This window comes from Geotrypetes seraphini, chromosome 4 (genome assembly GCF_902459505.1).
Source record: "Geotrypetes seraphini chromosome 4, aGeoSer1.1, whole genome shotgun sequence".
NCBI classification, from domain to species: domain Eukaryota; kingdom Metazoa; phylum Chordata; class Amphibia; order Gymnophiona; family Dermophiidae; genus Geotrypetes; species Geotrypetes seraphini.
The window spans coordinates 8,540,596-8,554,808 of record NC_047087.1 but is presented as its reverse complement, the minus strand read 5'-3'; the positions used below and the strand labels follow the sequence as shown (position 1 = coordinate 8,554,808).

Genomic DNA, 14,213 nt, shown 5'->3' with positions numbered 1-14,213 from the left:
GTGGTCTTCTTCATAAGGCATATAGGGATAGACTTAAAGATCTCAATCTGTATACTTTGGAGGAAAGGCGGGAGAGGGGAGATATGATAGAGATGTTTAAATACCTACGTAATGTAAATGCGCATGAGTCGAGTCTCGTTTGAAAGGAAACTCTGCAATGAGAGGGCATAGGATGAAGTTAAGAGGTGATAGGCTCAGGAGTAATCTACTTTTTTACAGAAAGGGTGGTAGATGCGTGGAACAGTCTCCCAGAAGAGGTGGTGGAGACAGAGACTGTCCGAATTCAAGAGGGCCTGGGATAGGCACGTGGGATCTCTCGGAGGGAGAAAGAGATAATGGTTACTGTGTGGATGGACAGACCAGATGGGCCATTTGGCTTTTATCTGCCGTCATGTTTCTATCATCACCTTGGTGGGATCCATACTGGACTCTCACTAGTCTATGGACCTCTTTTATTTATATCTGGTGTGAAGTGGGTATACAGGACAGAGATTTTACCCACCCCATACAGAAGAGGTATTTTGTGTTGCTACTCTTTGCGATTGGCCACAGTGATGACATGCTACTGGGCTAGGTGGACCACTGGTCTGACCCAGTAAGGCTAGTCTTAGGTTCTACGATAATTCCTGATTTGAGAGATCTGGGTGGAGAGAGTTTCCAGAAGAGAAAGACTGAGACTAAGCCAGAAGGGAACTGATTTGCCCTGTACTGAGGAAAGTGATGGAAATTTTGACAGGAACCAGGAAGTATATCTCATGCGTATTTAATGTACAGCACTGCGTGCGTCTGGTAGCTCTATAGAAATGATAAGTCACAGTAGTAAGTAGTAAGTGTGTTGCATATTAATTAATACATGCCAAAACAGTAAAATAATAATCATAACTTTATTTTTGTATACCGCAATACCACAAGCAGTTCAGAGCGGTTTACAGAGGAAGAGACTGTTACAGACAGCGATGTTACAGAAAAGGACTTTCAAATTACATTAGCATGCCAAGACTAGTCAAGATTTATTCGGAAGCATTTCAAAGATACAGCAGGCAGGAAAGGAGTCAGAGAAATTTATCAAAGAGAGAGGTTTTAATGGATTTCCTGAAGGTTTGGTAGGAGGGTGCATTTGAAATGAAGGTGGTTAGACATTTATTCCATTTGCCTGCTTGGACTGATACTGATCTATCAAGGAGCAACCCCTAGCTGTGTCTTTGAGTCATTGTTTCAAGGGATTTCTATGCCAGTGCCTTAAAAGGGGGGGTGAGTGTTAGGTTCACCCATTTGGGGATAGGGAAGACAAGAGCATCATCCCTTAAGGACGGGGGGTGGGGGGGAGGGGGGGTTACCTGTCACAGGCACAGCCAAACACGACGAAGCCGCCCAGCCAGCTGGCCATATAGCTGACCAGCTCCAGAGAAATCTTCCAGCGTTTCTTGCACACCAGATCCCACTGTCAAGCAAAGAAGAGGACAGATGTCACTGCACTGAGACCAAGAGAAAGTATCACACCGTGTGGTGAGCAGACCCAGGCTCTGGAGTCATGAGGAAGAATTCCCCAGCCAACCCAAGTTTCCAATTTTCTATCCCGCCCTTGGGAAAACCTTCAAGGCACTTTACAGTCTAAAACATTGTAATTTAAAAATACAATATACAAAACAATCCATAGGTAAGGTTTAAGAAAGGAAATACAAACATTTTTCCATTAGGGACATTCCTTCTGTTTTCGCAGAAGCCACTAGCAACCCCTCTCTACCAGCCTCCCACCTCCCTCATCAAACTCAGTTTTCCTGAGGGGGGGGGTCATATTGTCTCTAAGGTCCAGATGCACTAAAGTCAGCGATCATCTAACAATCACCGTTAAACTAGTTTTGACTGGTCTAGTAATGATTAGATTTGCCAACCCGATGCAGAAAACGGCTCACCACATGGTTTTCTTCATGATCGCTCATTCTCCGATCCAGCCATGCAAATAAATTCATTAATATTGAAATGCTATGTAAACTCACAGAGCGACTGATGCTCTAACATGACTTCCCAATGCACAAAAAAAAGCGATCTGAAAAAACTTACCAATAGTTCAGCCCTGAAATTAATATATTTATAACACTGATACCATAAATACAGTTTTTATAATAGCACGGACGTACAGGATATATGTGTTAGAAGTCAGCATGAAGATACAATGTTACTTCCTAGAAACTTTGCATAAAACACAGCCGTGCCTCAGAGACCGAGTCATCTAGCAAAAATTTTTTATATGGATATTGCCAATCTTCGGTCACGTTCTCATTCATTGGCAACTGGCTGGTGCTTACCGCACATGGATAGTGTAGTTCTATATTTTTATATCATTTTTTGAAATTTTTTTCTAAATTTTCTTGTGTTTTAGTTTTTTCAAATCACATTCTTAATAAGATAGTGCATATATTCACAAAGCACTTATCTGAAATTGTTATCAGCACTGTGTTTTTCCCAACGGGGCCACCGTTTCACCCGATGTGGCTTCGTCAGGGGAAGTAATAGGCAGTGCCTAAAACACAAAAAATTCAATTAGTTTCAATGTAAACTGGCTGAACATACCTTTAAATTTAAAGCAATATCAAAATTTAATTTAGCAACTCACGGAACACCAATCGACCTGGCTCCTTTTTTTTTCTATTTCCAATGATCGCATTCACTTGTTTAGTGACGTCAGTGCACGTCGATCATCTGACCAACGTAAGCACCGACAGGTCCGTATTGGACCATTTAAAAGCTCGGCGTTCCTAGAAGTTCGCTGCCATTTAATAGATTAAGCTACACTAAGGAGCCAGGTCGATTGGTGTTCCGTGAGTTGCTAAATTAAATTTTGATATTGCTTTAAATTTAAAGGTATGTTCAGCCAGTTTACATTGAAACTAATTGAATTTTTTGTGTTTTAGGCACTGTCTATTACTTCCCCTGACGAAGCCACATCGGGTGAAACAGTGGCCCCGTTGGGAAAAATACAGTGCTGATAACAATTTCAGATAAGTGCTTTGTGAATATATGCACTATCTTATTAAGCATATTTATTTTTTTAAGAATGTGATTTGAAAAAACTAAAACACAAGAAAATTTAGAAAAAAATTTCAAAAAATGATATAAAAATATAGAACTACACTATCCATGTGCGGTAAGCACCAGCCAGTTGCCAATGAATGAGAACGTGACCGAAGATTGGCAATATCCAAATAAAAAATTTTTGCTAGATGACTCGGTCTCTGAGGCACGGCTGTGTTTTATGCAAAGTTTCTAGGAAGTAACATTGATTTATACTTCCCAAAGTAATTGCATTTTAGAAGTCAGCATATCGGGATGGTCTGGAAAGCATTTCAAGGGAGGACTTTTTCTTGAAACAGCCTCAGGGCGAAATATGTCGAAGTGACAGTCCCTTCCTGATATAAGCAATACAAACGCTACGATTAACTTATTTAATATGCTAATAAAGTTTTAAACTTAGTACAATATATTTATTTTGGAAATCAATTTGACCTCAACTAAATAGGATGTTGGAGAATCCGGTAGCCTTGACATATGATACGATTCTGTTTGGCACAGCAATGAGAGCAAAGAGTCAAATTTCTTCAAATAACAACAAACTTTTATTTATATTAACTGGAGTAGCAGTTCAACAAATAACATACAATTGGAAAAATTATGACAGATTAAATTACAACTTTTGGTGGAATTCAGTTTGCCATATATATATATATAAAATGGAGTGTACATTTGCAACACAAAAAGGGTATATAGACAAGTTTAAGAAGATTTGGGGACCATTAACAGACTTTTGCAATGAATGATATAAATTTCCCATAATAAGATATTTGATAAGGGGGGTGGTGGGTGGGTTTATTTTATTCATCATAAAATATAAATAATTTAACATTATATTTTGCTTTATTGTATGCATTTCCCAAAGTAAGGGGAGGAAGGGGGGTTATAACTGAGTAATAGTTGACATACTTATTACTTATTAACTATTATATGCTTATTAAAAATTATAGTAAAAGAGTATATAATGAAATGTTATATTTACAGTAAGGTATGAAAAAATGTCAAGTGTATACTTAATGAATTTGTATGAATTTAGATTGTACACTTGTTATATGAATAAAAAACTTAAAACTTAAGTACAAGATATTTATTTGCAATGAGCACAGAGCACAAAAGTGCACAGAAAGTAATAAATAAGAAGGTCTTCTGAGGAGGCCAGTGCCAACAACGTTGAATAGTAGCCATTGAAAACACTTGGTTGCCAACTGGTACTTCTGAAGACCTTGCAGTGAGGAGAATATGAATATTAGTAATACTGTTTAGAATTGTGGAACAGATACATGAGATAACAGTATTTAGAAAAATTGGGGCTATTTGAGAACACTATTAGATATGTGTGTTGAAGGAGCGTCTTATGGGTGCCCGTTAACAGCGTAAAATATAAAAGAGAGGGCAACGAAAAGATGGGGCCGACGAGAGAAGGCTTAAATGTTTGTTCCTCATGATTAAACTATATACCTTTTATTGCACTACCCTCATTTATGCCACGCATTTGCGCAGTCTGCTGCTACCTCTCCGCAAAGCATGAAGGGCTTGCCCTCGCTGTACTATTTAAAAGCGTGGGAAATGCCAGCGTTTGTTAACCGCACGGGCTTCTGCCGTTGTAGGATCTGCACTTTCCCTGGAAGAGGAAACGATGATGGCGATCGAAGAAGGGAGGACCAGCTCCACGGAAGGGCCCGAGTATACTGTCGCTCTACCAACCGGACTCTTCTGCGCATGTGTGAGAGTCGCAGATTACGACGAACCTCCGTGCCAATCATTTGCATGCAAACTTGTTTGAGCATCGATTGCTGTTTTGGAATCCACGCGGTCTTATGTCTTGCCCTAAATGGGTTAGGTTTGTACATACTGTATCAGTAACGACCAGTGAAGCTCAGCTCATCCAGGTCATTTGGCTGATTATTTCAGACACTAAATTCTTTAATCCTCACTAGAGAATGACACGGTGACAAAATTCATCACCGTCCCCGTCCCCGCGGATAACCGTGGGAAACCATCTTCATGTCATTCTTTAAGGAGAGAGGAAAGAATCGGAGTATAATTGGGCACAACCACTGACCCGCAAGCTTTGCTTTGAAGAATGCTGGTGTAGAAGGACCGAGGTTGAAATAGACACTGAAGAATGACAGTCTCTGGTATCCAGAGCAGATATTGTGATGTCATAATGCCTCATTCCACCAGTGCCTAAGAGCCAATCACATCAGTGATGTCACAATGGCTTCATTATCCTTGGCTCACATAAGAATCAGAGTATGAATGGCCACAACCACTGACCCGCAGGCTTTCCTTTGAAGAATGCTGGTGTAGAAGGACCGAGGTTGAAATAGACACTAGAAAATGACATGGGATTATTTCCCACGGTTATCCGCGGGGACGGGAACGGTGATGAATTTTGTCACAGCATGTAAAATATACATTTATTTATTGAGATTTATTAACCTCATTCTGAAGAGATTCGCCCTGCTCGGATGCTCTTTGTAAGCTGAAGTATTTCTACACAGAAGTTCACAGACTGTATTTATATTTCATTGAATGTTTTGACCTTTTTAAGATTTTGTTGTAACATATTATAAACTTGATACAATTTATTGCAAATAATAAAAATGATGTTAAAAAGAACAGGGCCGAGAACCGAACCTACTAGTAACGTCCTTTTCCTCAGAGTGATCCCCTTTTACCAGAAGCCTCCGTCACCTTCCACTTAACCAGTTCTTAACTCAAACCCAAGGGCAGTTAGTATATTTGTAAGTTGTCTGGTGAAAGCTTTGCTAAAACCTAAGTGCTCATTCACCCAGTTCCCGTCCCTTCCCCCCACCTGGCCATTGACATTGCACTACACTCCCACTCCCTCATCCGCTAGTAGTGCGATCCATGAAACACACACATCAATCTTCACCCACCCTCTGAAACTAAGAAAAGCACAAAACAGAAGGGTCATTCTGGAGCTTGTAGAGCAGATAAGTATCCCCAGTGGCTGTAGGTGCAGAAGACAGAGGATGGGGAATGAGCCTGACCAGAACTGGAAATCCCATCCTTCACATTAAGGTGGGATATTTACTCATAACAGCTAAAGACCTGCTGCAGGTCAGGACTTCAGAAGACAGGGCTAATGTTGGTCCCCTGGGCTCAGAGAGAGCCAGCCCCCCAAACCCACTTCAAAGATGTAGGACTGAACTAACCAGCTTCTCAGAGTAACATGAACTGATGATTTAAAAACCACATGATCCCTCCAGTCCATCTTTTCAGGGTAAGTAGACACAAACACAACCGACACCCTCCCTCCCTTCCCCCTCTGTGGCTGATCATGTTTCCCCCCTCTCCCTTCAACTTGACTTCCTTCTCCATCCCCTCTCCCATCAGCTAGCTGACATGTCCCCCCTCCTTCCCTAGTAGCCGATATCGTCTCTTCTTTCCCCCTCCTCCCCTGGCTGGTAATGTCCCCCAATCCTTCTCCCCCTGCCACGTTCTCCACCTCCTTTCTTCTTCTTCCTCCTCCCCTGGCTAATACTACCCCCCTCTTCCCTGCCCTCGCTTTCCTCTCCCATCAGCTAGCTGACATGTCCCTCTCCTTCCCTGGTAGCTGATATCCTCTCTCCTTCCCCCTTCCTCCCCTAGCTGGTAATGTCCCCCAATCCCTCTCCCCCGGCCACCTTCTCCACCTCCTTTCTTCTTCCTCCTCCCCTGGCTAATACTGCCCCCCTGTTCCCTGCCCTCGCTTCCCCTCTCCCATTAGCTAGCTGACATGTCCCTCTCCTTCCCTTCCCCTCCCCTCACCTGGCTGACGATGTTGCTGCGGAGCCCGGCGCTGCTCTCGTACTCCCAGCCCCGGGTGCAGGAGCCGCTGTCGTTGCTCTGCTGGCAGCGGCTCCAGCCGGCGGTGTCCAGCAGCAACTCGGGGCCGGAGAGGTTGCGGAGGGAGGGGTCGGACCGGCAACGGTGCTCGGGCTCCTCACAATAGAGCAGCTCGGAGAAGAAGCCCAGGGCCAGCGCCACGTTGGGCGCCCAGAGGGCGGCGGCCAGCAGCCGGGAAAAGCGGCCGAAGCCCCCGGTGCGGGGCAGCACCTGCCCGTCAAAGTCCATGAGGCCGATCCGGAGCAGAAGCCGCAAGTTGGTGTTCTCGGCGCCCCGGGGCTAGATGTGAACCGGGAGGGGAGGGGTCGGAGGCGGCGCTGGGCTCCGATCCAGGCAAGGAAAAGGTGAAGGCTAAGCTCCGCCGCCCCCACCCTAGGCGTAGAGAATGGGCCGCTAAGCGGAGAGAGAGGGGGCCCCCCCGCAAAACTAAGGTCCCAAAGCTGACATACCACAAACGAGACTTTTACCCTGTCCTGTTCCACTTTGCCCCCCTCTCCTCCTTCACTCACCCCGAGAATCTGGTGTCGCTGCTCCGTCCTCTGTTCACCACAGGCCCAGTTCGCCTCCCCAGTCCAGATCGCAAAATAGCCACCGTGAGTAGGCAGGAGAGAGCTTTGCCTACAAATCTCTTTCATGCAGAGTTCTGGGGGGGGGGGGGGGGAATACATGCTACACTGGGTTGAAAATCGCTGGCTGATGTCCCTCAACCACCATCCCCTGGTAGAGCAGGGGCTTGCAACTCCTGGACAGTGGAACACCAATTATCCGGACTAACCCGGGCAGAGGGTGGTCCGGATAATCAAAAATCTGGATAACTGGATGATCATTTTTCCCCCCTCCCTGGACAGGCACCACCAACCCCTCCCGGACCCACAGGAAAGAGCCCAAGCCTACCTTGTTTCCCTGGTGGTCTAGCGACAACACTGGGACAGGAGCCATTCTAATAATAATAATAACTTTATTTTTTTATACCGCCATAATCTTGCGACTTCTAGGCGGTTCACAAAGAAGAAGAGCTGTACAATTAGCGAATTACAATCACTTCTCTATCGATAACAAAAATAGATGCCAAGTCTTCCAGGGGCAGTCTCAGCATAGGCTCTGGAATAGTACTTCGGGGGCAACTCAAATATAAACCGAGACCCCCCCCCCCATGCAATCTGGCTAATTGAAGTTCAGATAATCGGCATTCCACTGTACTTGGCATCTGAATTGGCCACTGTTGGATACAAGATATTAGGCTTGACAGATGTTTGGTCTGTCCCAGTACGGCTATTCTTATGTGAGCTGAAGCCATTGTGACATCACTGCTGAGGTGACTCTTAGGCATTGGTGGAATGAGGCATTATGACATCACAGTCTCAGCTCTGGAATGTTGCTACTCTTTGGGTTTCTGACAGGTACTTGGGACCTGGATTGGCCACTGTGGAAAACAGGATACTGGGCTTGATGGACCTTCGGTCTGTCCCAGTACGGCTATTCTTATGTTCTTATGTGAGCTGAAGCCATTGTGACATCACTGCTGAGGTTGGCTCTTAGGCATTGGTGGAATGAGGCATTATGACATCACAGTCTCAGCTCTGGAATGTTGCTACTCTTTGGGTTTCTGACAGGTACTTGGGACCTGGGTTGGCCACTGTGGGAAACAGGAGACTGGGCTTGATGGACCTTCAGTCTGTCCCAGTACGGCTATTCTTATGTTCTTATGTGAGCTGAAGCCATTGTGACATCACTGCTGAGGTGACTCTTAGACATTGGTGGAATGAGGCATTATGACATCACAGTCTCAGCTCTGGAATGTTGCTACTCTTTGGGTTTCTGACAAGTACTTGGGACCTGGGTTGGCCACTGTGGGAAACAGGAGACTGGGCTTGATGGACCTTCGGTCTGTCCCAGTACGGCTATTCTTATACTCTTATGTGAGCTGAAGCCATTGTGACATCACTGCTGAGGTTGGCTCTCAGGCATTGGTGGAATGAGGCATTATGACATCACAGTCTCAGCTCTGGAATGTTGCTACTCTTTGGGTTTCTGACAGGTACTTGGGACCTGGGTTGGCCACTGTGGGAAACAGGAGACTGGGCTTGATGGACCTTCGGTCTGTCCCAGTACGGCTATTCTTATGTGAGCTGAAGCCATTGTGACATCACTGCTGAGTTTGGCCCTCAGGCATTGGTGGAATGAGGCATTATGACATCACAGTCTCAGCTCTGGAATGTTGCTACTCTTTGGGTTTCTGTCAGGTACTTGGGACCTGGGTTGGCCACTGTTGGAAACAGGAGACTGGGATTGATGGACCTTCGGTCTGTCCCAGTATGGCAGTTATGTTCTTATGTGAGCCTGTACTTGGGACCTGAGTGGCTGAGTTGGCCACTGTTGGATACTGGGCTTGATGGACCTTCGGTCTGTCCCATATGGTAACTCTTATGTTCTATATGTCCAGACCCACACAACCCATCTCGCTTTATATTTATTTTATTTAAAACTGTATTACTCGCTCTATGCGAGTTTCAAAGCTCATTCACATTCAAACACATCAAAGGCAATCAAATAAGATTCTAAAAACTTTCCACAGTATAAAACCATGTGTAAACAACATCGCAATTCTTATCATCATGCCATCGATTCGCCTTTACTAAACCCACTGATAATAGCACATGAACAAAATTGTTCTGACCAGTTTCCTGAAATTAATCAGAGGTTGCCTTTCTAACATCAAGCAGCAGCTTATTGCAGGTAAACTAATTGATACGGTTTCTGGTGCCTGAGAGATCCTCATTTCTCTTCCAATTAGAGAGCCCAGGACTGTGTTCATTGATTACAATTTTACATCTCAAGGAAATGAAACATGTCTCAGGGTCCACACTCTAGCTGGCTTCTCTTTTTTTTTATTTTATCTGTATTACATTTTCAACACTAAATCTCTTGTTACTAACTCAAAGGAGATTTTTTTTTTTAATGGAGAAAAAAATAAGGAAAAACATAATATCTTCGTTAGACCACAAAATTGGGGGAGTGATCAAGAGTAAGGATTCTCATAATTAACAGGTACAAATTCAAAGAAGAAAAGGCTTAATGTGATTAGCCATTCTACTAAATTCTAATTCCAACAATTCTCCCTACATAATTTTCTTCAATTTGAGAAAGCCTTCAACTGCCCTGGTAACTAGAAAACAGAGTGAGACACAGGGACAGAATTTGTCCCCATCCCCGTTTCATTCTTTAAGGATAGGGAAGAATCAGAGTATGATTGGGCCTAGCCACTGACCCTCAAACCTTGCATTGAAGAATGCTGGTGTAGAGGGACCAAGGTTAAGATAGACACCAAAGAAGGACACGGGATGGTTTTTAGGCACTTACCCTCAAGCCTTGCTTTGAAGAATGCTGGTGTAGAAGGATTGATATGAGATGGTTTCCAGCCACTGACCCTCAAGCCTTTCGTTGAAGAATGCTAGTGTAGAAGGACTGAGGATGAGATAGACAAAGAATTACAGAGATTGGTTTCCCATTGTTATCCGTAGGGATGGGGACAAATTCTGTCCCTGTGTCATTGAGACTAATAGCATTGCTTTCTCGGGGTTTCTGCTAGATTGTTCCAAAATAGCTGAGATGTTATTAAGATCAAGCTGCGTCTCTCCTCTACTTTCACCCTCCTTTTCTCCCTGGGTCACATTCCTTGTTGGCAAATAATAAGGAAAGTTTTCAAATCCATAGGTAAGGCCCCTGGAGGTTTATGATAATATAAGAGACAGAGGTTTAAATGTCTGTGTCCGTTGAAATTATCCATCTGCTCAATTTTCCTGTGCAGAACCAAAATGTCTTTTACCATTCAGGTGTTAAAAGACTGAAGTTGTTGTACATCCTCTTGTACTTTCCTGACCCAACCTGTGAGGTCTTCCTTAATAGATTTGAAAGATTTTGCCAGATTCTCAAACTCATTAATCATAGAGGTTACCTCTCATGTTGATTTGGCTACTGTAGAGTTCAGCTGTTGCAAGACATTCCAAATCGAATAGAGAGTTAGCTCTGTGGAAGGAGCTGAAACTACTACTCCTATCTGCTGTCTCACTAATGAACCAAGGATTGGCATGGGGCCCTTATGGAGAGACTCACTTATACCGCTTCAGGATGTTTGTCTCTCCCCCACCAACGCCGCAATGGTCGCTGGACACAGAGGATTGATGGGTTCCAGAAGCAACATCTAGAACTGTAACAGATTGTAGCGAAATAGGGTCTAAACCAGTTCAGCCTATGAAAAACTATTCCTACCAGACCAACAAACGGCAAGAACTCTAACTCTGCCGCACTTCCCCGATTATCAGATGACCAACTTTCTCCAAATCCTCTGTGCTTACACCAATATAAGATCAGTTAGGAATAAAGCCAACCTAATCAATGACTGGCTCACAGAGGAACAACTTGGCTGTTTATTCGTAACAGAAACATGGCTACCATTAGCAGAAGACCCGATCGTTAAAGACCTCTGCTCACCAGGAGGAAAAATAAATGAGGAGGCAGCTTAGCAATCGTACTGAAACAATTCATTGAATTCACAATACTATAATTTGAACAAAATGAGAATTTCAAATTTTGGTGTGCCAGCTGTCAAACTCATCCTTTTCTACATACCACCTAAAAACTGGCCCCATGTAAGGGACACATTCTATGACGTACTTAAAAACTCTCTTTCCTCGGCCAACTGTTTACTGCTAGGGGACTTAAATCTTCACCTAGAAAACAATGACAAATCAGTCACAGAGCTACTATCCTTCCTACATGACCCAGAATATACATGGTCTCCATTCACTAAAATGCACATAAAAGGTCACCACTTAGACCTGGTTTCCACTTCAACCAAAGATCTAGTATTTCCCCCAGACCCCCTATCAGATTGAAAATGGCTACTAACACTCTGGTCAGACCACTACTTGTTTGAATTCAACCTAATCTGGCAGCAAACAAGAAAAAACAAGGTCTCAACTCTAACCCTAACCAGAGGTCCGATAGATGAATCTATCTTTTCGACCAGCTATGATGTTAAGTTTGCACAGACCGCCGCAGAGGACTTCTACTCTGCCTGGGAATCTTTCAGCCACACACTACCTCCCGACCACTACGATCTTCCCAACAATCTCAACTTTCAATTTCATCACTTCCCCATATTTTCTATGACACAACACGCAAGACTATTTTTCCTGTGGTGGTCCCGATACTATATAAAACAAATCTAAAGACTTTTCTGTTTTAGGATGTCTTTACCTCTTATGAAATTCCCTCCGGTATGTAGTGCAATTCATTACTCTTACCCCTCCCCAATGTGTCAGGCCTTTATTTTTCGTTTTTCTTTTTTTCAATATTGTATTTTTCCCTATCCCTCCTATATGTCTCTTGTCTTTTGCTTTTATAATTGACTTTTCAGTATGATGTATCATTTATGTAATGTTTGGGGGGGGGGTTTTGCAAACCACCTAGACATAATGATAGATGGGATATCAAATATGGGAGGGAGGGAAGAATGGGAGTTCGGCGGAGGGTGCTCGGGGGGGGGGTGCTCGCTCAAGGGTTCTGCTGCACAAGGGATGGGAGGGAGGGAAGGAAAGATGCTGCACATGTGGGGGAGAGAAAGGAAAGAGGAAGAATTGGGGTGAAGGAGAGAAAGGGAGAGATGATCATGCACATACCCCGAAAATAAGACCTAGTACATTTTCTGGGCCTAAAATTAATATAAGACACTGTCTTATTTTTTGGAAACACGGTAAACTGCACAACCATGACTAAGTTTAATCAGGTAGTTAATCACATTCATTGCAATCTGTTTAATTATCTGATCAAGGTCAATGGCATTTTCCACCTCACAGTCCAGCTTCAATGGGGAGAATGGAAGCAAGTTCCAAAGGGTTACGAAATTGACACGGATTGAGGACAGCTCTATCAGAAAGGATGATTTCTCAAAAGACCATCTGGGTCAATGTCCTACCTCAAGATATAAGCCACTGTTACATTCACCGTCTCCAGTTCCCTAGATGTGAACTTTCAGGGTTATTATCTAGGTCCCTGCTTTGGGGAAACCGTATGGCCTCATGGGATCTTTCTGATCTTTTTGATCCTTAATATTCATGGAATAAAGGAGGTCCATATTTCTTCAGAATTGATGCATTAGGACTCTGTACTAGGTAAAACAAAAGAGATTATGGGACTGATGAATGCTCCATTTAATAGAACAGTAGGCCTTTAGACCATTAATTATTAGTTTGGTGGAAGCATTGGTTTTGGTGCAAATACCGAGTCTTATTTTGCATTTAATTTTTAGGCTTCTTATGGCCCTTTGCTAGGTCTCGCGTGTATGCCTACCAAAAATATTTATAGTATATTTGCTCTAAGCTTCACGTTATTCTCCACCATCCTGTGAAAGCGAGTAAACCATGAACACATCTACCAGATTAGTGTTCCACGTTTTATAATTGCACATTGTATTTCTTGCTTTACGATGTCTCCAGCATTGTTTCGTGGTTAGTTGTCAAATACTGTTGTTCGTTTAATATTCAGTCTGAATAATTCGACCATGTGACAAAATATTACCAAAACTTGCCCTCGCTGCCAGTTGAGGTGAGAATATTATTTAAGTTTGGTTGTATATGTTTTAAGTCTTTACATGGCCTTTTACCTAGTTATTTTCTTGACCACTTTGAATTTGTTAATAGAAAACGCCCTACATGGGGTTTGCGAATATTTGACTTTCCATCTATTAAGGGATGTGTTTAAAAACGATTCTTTGCCAGAATTCTATCTTATCAGGCCGGTATATGGGATAAACATCTTGGTAATTTTATATTATGTTCCAACACGTATCTGGCATTTAGAAAATTGTTAAAAACATACTTGTTTGGTAAATTTTTTAACTAATGGATTGTAATTCACTGTGAATGTCCAGTATTTTTACTCTAAACCACACAGAACTGAGAGGTAGCTGCGGTATACAAGCATATTGTTATGTTATGTTATAAATCGTCTTGCACCAAAATGATTAAAAGTCAAATGCCAGAGAAAATCAATATGGAACTACAAACACTGAAGTGACAAATAAGATTTGTGCATGGAAGAAGAATAAAGGGGAGGAAACCAGACAGAGATGGCAAAACAAAGCACATGAATATAATCTCAAACTGAAAGAGAAACATAAGGACTACTACTCCAACTTGATGAGCCAGAATAGACTTGACACCAAACAGCTATTTAGACTAGTCAACAACCTAACAGATATCGCTCCTCTTATGTGCTCTACCCATGAC

The 14,213-nt window shown here is 43.0% G+C and overlaps 1 protein-coding gene across 4 annotated transcripts in view; it reads right to left on the bottom strand.

Moving 5' to 3' along the window:
• The window catches only part of SLC22A31 (solute carrier family 22 member 31), a 43,295-nt gene extending 36,079 nt beyond the window's left edge, over nucleotides 1–7,216 (bottom strand). For all 4 annotated transcript variants that reach the window (XM_033942853.1, XM_033942854.1, XM_033942856.1 and 1 more), the window contains exons 1-2: nucleotides 6,847–7,216; nucleotides 1,338–1,441 (exon numbers count right to left, since the gene is read on the bottom strand). In XM_033942853.1, coding sequence (XP_033798744.1) covers nucleotides 1,338–1,441; nucleotides 6,847–7,152 — 410 coding nt within the window. In that variant the 5' untranslated portion in view covers nucleotides 7,153–7,216. The remainder of the gene's footprint in view (nucleotides 1–1,337; nucleotides 1,442–6,846) is intronic.
• Between the last annotated feature and the right edge of the window lie 6,997 nt (nucleotides 7,217–14,213).